The sequence below is a fragment of the Mastacembelus armatus genome, chromosome 3 (genome assembly GCF_900324485.2).
Source record: "Mastacembelus armatus chromosome 3, fMasArm1.2, whole genome shotgun sequence".
NCBI classification, from domain to species: domain Eukaryota; kingdom Metazoa; phylum Chordata; class Actinopteri; order Synbranchiformes; family Mastacembelidae; genus Mastacembelus; species Mastacembelus armatus.
Genome location: NC_046635.1, coordinates 20758159 through 20768724, shown reverse-complemented (window position 1 = coordinate 20768724; position 10566 = coordinate 20758159). Strand labels below are relative to the sequence as shown.

At 42.7% G+C, this 10566-nt stretch overlaps 1 protein-coding gene across 1 annotated transcript in view; it reads right to left on the bottom strand.

Moving 5' to 3' along the window:
* Nucleotides 1-7585: 7585 nt before the first annotated feature.
* hcn4 (hyperpolarization activated cyclic nucleotide-gated potassium channel 4) overlaps nt 7586-10566 on the bottom strand; it is a 53934-nt gene continuing 50953 nt past the window's right edge. The window contains exon 8 of the mRNA XM_026293835.1: nt 7586-9968. Within this exon, the coding sequence (XP_026149620.1) occupies nt 7690-9968 (2279 nt within the window). The 3' untranslated portion in view covers nt 7586-7689. The remainder of the gene's footprint in view (nt 9969-10566) is intronic.

Genomic DNA, 10566 nt, shown 5'->3' with positions numbered 1-10566 from the left:
GCCCATTTCTGACCATCATAATTTTTTAGTAGAGGAGGGAAGGAGCGAGCGGAGGACTCAGGCTTTTTCGGTGGAGGGGGAGAGCTGGCAGAGCAAGAGGCAGAGAGGGGACATCAGGTTGGCAACCTGTGGCCATCTTTCTGATGTTATCCATGCGTATGCTTTCATGAACTTAATCCCAGAAGGCACACACACACACACACAAACCCACACATACACAAGACTCACTCACGTGTATATGGACACACACATACACGCTGACACAAAAAGAAAAACTTTCAGCCATGCGTATCAAAAGCTGGAGCACTGCAAAGTTGGCATTTGGACAATATTTGCGAACAAACTGGCAGATGTCAAAAGGCTTTGACGGCAGGGTTTTAGAGGGGGAAAAAAAACACTAATACGGATGTGCTGTAGTTACTGTGTATGTTCTGAGTGCTCTGGGCCCTGTGTTGCCAAAAAAATATAGTGCCAGGACTACATGTTATGAGCGTGAGAAGATCTGGAAAGTAAAAGCATTTTCCTCTAAAACAATCTAAAATGATATAATGCTGTTGAAAGAAAGAAATAAAGGCACAACAAAGAATGCTGGATACTAGATTATAGCATTCTGAATTTATGTAACAACCACTTTTGATCCCTTATTGCTCTGTACCGTTCTTAGACCATCATGACACTTAAGTTTCATTCATCTTGTTGACTAAAATCCACCAAAAATCCCCATGTCCCTCTCAAATGTCACCATTAAAACGTTTAATTAAAGTTAAGATATTCCTTCTCCGTCTACTAGAAGCAGTATCAAGTTAAAAGGGGCTATCTGGGGAAAAAAAACCCCCAAAACCTTGAGACACACACATATACAGTGCTTTAACCCTGAGGCCTGCAGGGTAATGGTAGGATTAATTACTGTTGAGTTTGACCCAAGGAGAACTGGAGCAGATTATCCCAGATGCTGCAGAGGAAGGCATTAGTGCTGGTTGTCCCTCTATGGCAGAAGAGCGACAGCCACCTCAACTGCGAGGATGTAACCATGACCTCCCTGATCTGGCCCGCTGCACAAAACCACGCAGAGACAGCATACAGGAGGCTCACGTGGCAGCAGCGGCCAGGCACAGTTTACACCACACTCCTGTGTGCTCTTTTTTTTTTTTTTTTTTTTTTTTTATTGTCGCCGTCAGATGCTGAGCGGGCGGCTGTAAGCCAGCTCCTCTCAGTAGGCATAAGAGGAGGAGAATAATGTATAATTACAATAGACAATCTAAAACAAAGCCCTTCACTTTCAATGAGTTCCTCTCGAAGAAGGGAAGGTTACCTCAAGGGGGAATTCTAATGAAGCAGATGGCTGAGTGCTCAAAGGGGCAGACGCAGACTGTCCTTGTTTTTACAGTCTGCCAACATTTCCAGCATTCTGAAGAGCTTCACCTGTCTCTTGACCACTCTTTTTGTGCATCCGTGAGTGCAACGTGCGTGTATGAAAAAGGGTTTTTCTTACTGACATCTAACAAGGTGGAGGGAAAAAAAGATGAGAATAACCTCACAAATTCCCAATTTCCTTCCCCTCAGCTGCACAGATTTACACAGGTAGGCAAGAACTTAAAATCAAAATCGGTGTCAGAATGCCCTAAAGACGTGTGCATATCACGCTGTGCTATGTCTAGGCAAATTTGTGATGTGCGTACTATATATGAACAACAAAGAGGAATAAAAACTCCAGGCAGGCGTTCCTTATATTTTATTCTATACTGTTTTATTTTCATCCAGTATGTGTGCTTATCGACAACACAGATTTCGCCTTACTCTTTTGTCTGCCACACAAACTACGAGCCATGGCTACTGTGTATGGTTGTCGTGTGGATCAGCGAAATGTCCTGTAGGTACACATCCAGTCACAGTTCCCTTATTGCTTTTTTCCATAGTTCCAGTGTTAAATGCAGAAAAAATAGATATCCATTATTCAATAGCAAAGCAGTCAAAATACTGTCCTCCCCGAAAGGCCATGTGTCCTCATAAGAAATGTTGATCCAGTCACTGCCTTCATGAATCAAAAGGGATGACCCTACAGGTAGAAAGTCTTGGTCTAAGCATCTTGGAACGAAAATGTCCCACTCTTGCGCTACAGAAATTAGAGCGATATTACATGTTCCCTTCAAAGTCACGGACATGTTATGAACTCTGTACATACACACAATTTGGTGATCATTGCGTATCAGTATCTGTTATGATGATGATGATGTCACATATTAGGAGAGTCTAAAATAAATACAGAAATATAAATAGGTCCTATGGAAATATATAAACCTGTATAAGTAAGTAGCTTGTCGACATTATGTTCCCAACATCAGAATAAGTGGAATTATTGTACATACTTCAGCAAATGAAAGACAGCTTTGAGAAGCCCTCATCTCTCCCCACACTAATCCAATGAAGAGCAGCCTCACCTTTGGCTTGAGCTGCAACCTAAAGAACCAAATTTAAGCTTTAATTTGTATATTTGGTAGATTACAGAACTGAGTCAAATTTTTATAGATGAACAGTTTCTAAAGTAGCATAAACTAATAACTTTATACTAGGACAGCTACAAAGAAAGATGCCTGCAAAGTTTGCTGTACAGTGCTGTTCCCCTGAAGGAGCTCTTGGTGATCTTTTGGAGTGACCTTATATGCACCCCACTGTTGCATGGTATCCCTAAAACCCGGTCATGTTCAGTTTACACTGCTAGACAGCCCATTTTGTAACATTACTATCGTGCTCTACCATCTCACTGGAGCAACAGCAAAAGACGTCAGTTGTATTAGACTTATACTGAACTCTTTACCATATGTGGTAATACTTCAGATGTTATCCAGTCACTCCGAGGTCTGCTGTCATACGGAACACCTGATTCTGGAGTAGGAAATAAACTGAGCATTTGGGGAAGGGTATGAGGAATTTGTGGCCATGAATGAATAACAAGAGTTTCTCTTGTGAGAGGTTGCTGGTTAAATTCTGCTGCTGCTACCTCTACTCCTCAATCACAGCAAATGATTACAATAGTGTGCATTGCGGACAGCACAAAGGGCAAGAGAGGCTAAGGTTAGGAGGCATTTTTGGAAGTGCATTAAACAGAACATGCGAATGCTGCATTATAGAAACAACCATGAATAGGACAGTATACAGAGGTGACATGTGAAGCAACTTAGAAAACAGCCGGCTGCTACACATTTCTAGTTAGGGCCAACAACAGGGCCAGAGGGACCTCAGGTAGAAAAAACTTCTGTCAGACATTATTAATTTACAGAAATTTTCCTTTTTACCCCAAAATACACAGTTTCAATCTGAAGGTTAGGTAGCCTTGACTTAGATTAGACTTATAATGAAGAAAGCGTTTAATACCAGTGCATGATATTAAAATGAAACATTACCTTACAAGATCACAACACAGACATGATAAGCGATTTCCCAGTGTGTTCTCTGAACTGTTTTAGGAACAGCCTAGCTGGGAGCATCTGGACAGTGCACTTGCAGCTGGTTGCACTTCATTGCTATTTCCTCTGTTGCACTCAAACAGCTATTTTCTTCCTGTTTAGATGGGTGACACAGAGAGACATAAGGAAAATAGTTCCCAGCATGAGCAAGTGAGTCACCATTGTTTTTCTTCATTTGATTCTCTCAAAAGACACAAAGTTTCAAAGCCTCTTTGCCTAATTCCCAGCTGATTCCTCTAAAAAAAACAGTCTCCATACTATATTATGCTCCAGATGTGGTTGCAACAAATAGACTGGGAGGATAGAAGTAGCAAATCTCCTTGAAGAAAAAAACATTGATGTCAGGTGAAAATCTTGTTATTCCAATTTCAGTTATTTTCATGTCTTTACTAAGAATGAAGGATTACATGGTTTTCTGTGAGTTGCGAAAATTTCATGACCCTAAGGATTATGAAACCCCTTTTCATTTCGTTTACATAATTTCAAGGCTGCATGGTCATCAATCAAAAACTGCTTTGCTTAATTTAATTTAAAAAACTGCAGCTTCCTTGCATAAAAAAAATCCCAAAAAAGATATTCGGAAAAGATGCTAGCCTAGATGAGAAAGACAAGACATCATGCAGATTGTGTCACTTACTGATACAGTGTGTGCCGACCCACTGCTCCCCATATCCCTGTATGTGTAATAATGGTCTAGACTAAGTTCAGGCCAACTAATCAATCCCTATCCCTGTAAGCTCTGACCTGTGCTTTCCTGTCCTACCCTCCTCAGATAGTGCTGACCCCCATTCAATGATCCCTCCCAGCAGGAAACTAACACACACAAAGACTAGTTGTGCTCAAAGCTTTCTCTTATATCTTCCAAATCAATACCACAGGGACAAGCATCCACTAACAAAATAAAGGGGGGGGGGGTGACATGCCACAAGTCCACCCAGAATCTATCCTGTCAGAATACCCTGTGGGGTTTCTAGCTACCTGTCTTCCCTGTGGCTGAGTGTCTGCCTACATCATTCCCTCAGTGCATCAATGTCTCTTCACATCTATGCTTTTGTCTCACAGACCGGCTTCAAACTGTTCTCCAACTCCATGTCTTAATAAGGTCATACTGTGAGGAGAAAAGGGAACTATTTCCTGATGTGCGAGGTACAGCAGTCTGTCTGCTTTTGTGCAGTGCAAGGCTAGCAGGTACAGGAAGACCAAGGTTTAAATACCTACACTACCTTACAGACAATCAGTACTCCAGAGATAAAACAGATCAGTATATTTAATTTCTGTCATTTCTGTTGCTGAGCTCTGTCCCTCCTACACCTTTGCCCCTCTGGGTGGTAGTCTAAAGGGTCTTGGGTCTCTTACCACAAGGCTCAAGGGTATTATAAATGATTAAGAGCCTTTGATATTGCTGTTTACTATAGATGTGGACAAGATATAAAATGCACTGCTCCATAATAGGACCTGCTCCAGTTGTAAAGATGACCATAAAAAAAACGTCATGTGAATCCATGCAAACCATATGTTCCATTACTGAATTCTCCTACGTAATCTCATTCAAGAGTAAGTCCGGCATGATAAACCAAATAATCAGTTCTTGCTATGTCCACCTCTCCTCAGTTGGCCTTGTCTAATTCTGTGGCAGTTTTTTTTTATATATATATATTCTGCATTTCAAGTAATGAGTGGTAACATAGATCATGCCTGGATATTTTGCAGTCAGCAGTTGGCTTTGCTTTTACTTGCACGTTACAATGTTTTTCATTTAACTTGCATTAGACTATTGAGGCAATTCTGACAATAAAGCCGTACCATTAATTGTTGCTATATTTTCTCATATTCAATGCTACTGTAAAATTGTATCTTTTTGTACTGCAGTAATCTTGACATCCTATAATGCTATCTACAATTGGTCAGTTATCCAAACAAAAATGTGGAAATACATTTTTAAACAACATAATGCACCCAAACATTTTATGAGGCCACCCATTTCCACTTTGAGCAAGCTGTTTGAGATAGAAGTTGAAATACATAGGGATGAATACAATTTAAAAAGTGTTAATAACCTAAGTCTGCCTAAGGTTACATGACATCAAGAAAACTCCTACATAAACTCTATAACCAGTACACTGGCAAGAAGGCTCAACTGGCCCAGCTGTTCTCAATGCAATGAGAAAGTGGAAAAACAATCTGTCATAGCAAATTTTCACAAATTTAGCTGAGGATATTTTCAATATAAAACCTGTTAATAAAAATGGAATTCTTGAATGGTTTTTATTTACACAAGAAACAGCCATAATGTGCTCTTGTGTTTGTGCACTCTTGCACCAACAGTATGTCTTATGCCATTTGTATGTGACTCTGTATATGAATCCATGATAGCCTTTGAGGGCCAAGGGATTGCAGGTATGTCTTGTTAAATTAGGTTGCTGTGGCTGTGATGGAGTTAGGGAGTGAGTTGTTTGACTGGAACGTGGGTCTGTCTTGATGATGAGCTACAAACATGTAGAAGCCTATTACTGCTCTTCTCCTTGGGGAGCTTAGTGATACCTTCTTCTGCAGCATCCAGCGTTAGCGAAGGTATGAATCATGCATATTTGTGCCATGTACGTAGGTATATCATATGAATTTGGAAATACTTGCAGCAATCCAATCAAAATAGAAGTCGGTTTTATGAATAATGTGCAATTTCTCTCAGGATTACAGCAGCAGTGCAGTTGTACAACTCCACTTTATGGAGCTTACACAATAAACAGTGGGCTGTTTGAGGCAATGATATCCAGATTGCCTGACAACTTAGTTGGTAGTGGTTCTGTGTCTTGCTAAAGGACACTTTGGAAGGAAAAATGGCTGCTGATGAAAAGACCGAACCTATGATCTTTTTTTTAGTTATGGAACAGTCTTAATCCCCTGGGGCACTGTGCCTTCAGTGTATAAGCCATAGCTACAGTACTTGCTTTTAACAACAGCAATTGTACATACATTCAACATCTTAAACTCAGCATTGGCCTTCATTGTGGAGACATGTCTATGATGACCATATAGGAGCTACACTAGAAGAAATAATGCACAAATTAAATATCACATGGCATATTTCAATTTCCTGTACAATTAAGATATTCTGGCCTTGTGAACACTATGTGAGTGAAAGTCCAGTTTTGGGGCAATTACATATTTGACAGTTTTTTGGTTTTGAATGATCCGAGTGCTACACAAAGCAACAGTGGTTAATGGAAGTCCTAGTTTTTGTGTGGAAAAAGGCAAAGATCCTTTTGATCAGGGAAGAGTCTTGTCTTGCACCCGACTGTTCCACTTACTCACAGACTTATTCTTACTCACGCATTAACAGTTGCACACAGTCAGGAACAAAAACAGCACATGCTTTCTACACACATTAGCGGCATGAGCTTGGAAGACAAAGTGAGCTTGTTAGGACATGGTTTAGGACTCTGCAGAAAGCCAGTCGCTCACATACTGTTATGTCTCAAAATTGAGATGGAGGGTAGCTCGCTGAACCCCTTTTTTCCCCTGCTTCAAAAAACAGTACTATTACATTAAAGTGGTATAAAATAAGGATCGAAGGGTCAAGAGGAGGTGATACTGTTACCCACAGAAAAAGTCCTTTTGGTTTTCTAAAACCTCTTCTCCATGTATCATAAGGTTTTGAAAAGTTTATACAGAGGATAAGTAAGTACAATCTAATAGATACATTTAAGGATCAACAATATGTGATCCTAAATGAAATGGTACAAGAGTCGGCCTGTCTTGAAGCATGTTTTAGCTAAAAATTTAGATATTTTCTTTTTAAACACACAAAAAGCCTTTCTACATGCAGGTATTAGTGCATAGGTTCCTGCAGAAAAAAAAAGAGTATTATTGTCTAGTTCTTCCCCAAACGTCATCAGATAATTTTGGCATAGTTATAGAAAAAAAGAAATCAGCTATTTTTTTTAAATGGAATTGTTTTCACACCCTCCTATTTCCTTGATTTAAATATATATCTATCTATGTACATTATATATGAATAAAAAGAGGACAAAGCATAAAATAAATACAGAATATTCTAAAACTCAGAGTTACCCAGTAAAGTGTCTTTTAAATCACAATAAATTTAAGATCCTGGTAAAATGAGAGGTGGAACACAGTGAAATCTGAGGACAGAAAGAAAAGAATGTCACACATGGAGATAGTTCGAGTTTTAGGTCGGAGGAGCACAGGAGGGTGTGATCAATCCTCACAAATTGGAAGGAAGTTTAGAGCGGACAGTTTGAGGTTCTAGATCTGATGAATAGGCAGCAGAGCCCCTCCTTAGAGGCAAGGCTGGGGAGGCCCCAGAGGACTGAGTCTGGTGAGGGTGCCCAGGAGATGTCTGGATTGGAGGCGTCATATGACCTGGCACTGAGCTACAGGGTTTGGGCACAAGAGTAGGTGAGGAAAAGGGTGAGGTGTAATATCCAGTTTCCACACAGGATTGAGGAGTTTGGTGGCCAAAAGCCTGGGCAACCTCCTGGGGCAGGGAAGGATGCGAACTGGATAAGAGCTTTAGGTCCTCGGAAAAGCGGCCCAATGGAGAATCTCTTCCTGTTTTGAGTGGTTGGCTGGGAAATTGCGAAGGGAGAGAAGACTGAGGCATTAGTAGAGAACTGTGTGATCCTGTGGCACTGGAGGGATCGCTGAATTGAAAAGTTCTGCTAGCCACTGGGCTCTGAATCGTAGGACTGGGTGCCACTGGGGTAAGGCAGGGAGAGGCGTTTCCTGAACCATATTGGGTCAGGGAAGCCAGCGCAGACCTCTCCAGGGACATCTGGTGAGGCAGGAAGCCAGACTGGAGGCCTGCCAGGCTAAAATGGCTGAGGGAAGATGGGGAACCCTCAGCAGGCTGCTGGCTGTGCTGTCCTCTACTAGAGGATGGAGAGCCTGTTGGAGGGGAATGGAAAAGGTTTAAGCCACTGGTAGTCCTGCCTCCCCCAGCAAATTGCTGTAGTGGAGCCACCTGAGATGGTTTAGGAGGTGGCTGGCTATGGGGAAGCTGACCAGACATAGGGCTGGACGAGCCAGCAGATACAGGACTCTGACAGCGGGAGGAACTAATAAGTCCAGCTGTAATTCCACCAGAAATCACTCCTATGGAACAAACTGCAGACCCTCCTATGTGGCTCCCTAATGCCCCTCCTGCTGCTCTGCCAAGATGTCCCCCAGTCACACCTGCCCCTGACCCACTTAAACCTCCTCCCATATGGCTAGTTGTTGATCCAACAGAAGCCCTTCCCAATGATCCTCCAGGATTCCCTGCCATTGAATCAGAAAGTCCTCCCACTGATCCCCCACAGGCTCCTTCTGTCAATCCTGCAGAAGCCATTCCTACTGATCCACTAGAAGTCCTTCCTAATAATCCTCCACTGGTCATTACCAGTGATTCTGCAAAGGCCCCACCCATTGATCCTCCAGAATCTGTCCCAATTGATCCTCTGGCAGCCCCTCCCACTGATCTTCTGGTTGCATCTCCTTTTGGCCCACAAGTAACACACCCCATTGATCCACCAGATACCCCAACTGCTAATCTGCCACAGGCACCCAGTGATCCTTCAGACATCTCTCCCCTCGATTCACCTGAGATCCCTCCTATTAACCCACAAGTAACTTCTCCTGACCCAAAGTGCCCCCCAGGAGTTGCTTCTGTTTTTCCTGTTGTAAAGTCCTCTCCAGCCCAAGCAGTGTCTCCATCCACTGCTCCACTGGAAGACCACCCTGTAGCACCACCACAGGCCCCTACTGCCCCTCCACTTATTCCTGACCCTGTGCTTCCACCTGTAGATCCTTGGTGGAAGAGGTTTGAGAGAGGTGGGGTGTTGGAGCGAAAGGGCTGTTGGTGCTGCGGTTGTGGGTGTAGCTGGGCCATACTAGATGAGGGTGAACCAGAGGATGAGTATGCTCCAAAGGGAAAGGCAGAAGCCCCTCCTCCACTGGACACTGACCCAGCCCCACCATGTCCATGCTGCCCTCCGCTACCTGAAGTCTGCTGGCTAGTGCCAGTTGCTCCTGAACCTGACATAATGTGCTGTGCCCGAAAAGAGGCCAGCAATGGCATGTCCACTGCAGTATGCAGTTTAGAGGGTGTGCTAGAGGAAGAGTCCTCAGCAGAGTCAGGTGCTGTGGATGAAGGAACAAATGAGTGAAACTTCTTCAGACGACTAGGAGGGTCCTTTAGGGACCCCAGAACAGAAACTGGAGGCCTGAAGAGTGTTGGTGGAAGATGGGGATGGTGTGTCAGGGCTATGGCTACTGAGGTGGTGGCAGCTGCTGCCTGTAGAGGGGCCTGGATGAGAGGGGCCCAGATGACAGGGGTAGGCGAGGGAGGCGTTTGGGGTGGGGCATTCTGCATGAGGTGGGCACAGTGAGCCATGTCCCTGTCATGCTGCACAATCTGCTGGATGATTTCATTCTCCTGGTAGTTGAGTACACCAGAGCTGAGGTCATGCTGTACCTTGTGCTGCAGGATGGAGTTTTTCTTCCCTGTAAATGCACAAGACACAAAAACAAACACATAGAGAGATAATGTAAAAGGAAAAGAGATAAAAGGAGACTGAGCATACAATTTATAGATAGTTAGAACCAGGCTGACATTTGTCTATACTTGACTAACATTTCTATTCCCAATAGAGGAAGCTAGTATAGGGAGAAAATTACCTGAAAGCCACAACTGAGAAGAGGAAGGATTAGACATTTAGGGAAGAGGCAAGAAGATAGAGCAGAAGGGAGGAGATGAAGCATAAAATATCACAGACTAAACGAAAATACAACTGATAAGTGGACGATAACTACACAGAGAGACAGATGCACAGGATGTATGTGAGCCTAGTATGTAGGCACTGTATGTTTGACTAGCTCTAGGTAATGGTCAAAAGCAAATATTGCTCCATAAGGTGCAGATTCAGTTTAAACAATGCTAATGTCATGGGCCATGTCAAAATACTGAAATAGCTACTGATGTCCTATCTTCTCCCCTGCTGTTTCCTTAAAATCAATAGGGAAGCATCTTAAAAATCAGTAATCAATCTGAAAACTTTTGCTCTAAAATCCTGCAAGACATCTCATGAGACATAGAAAAAAT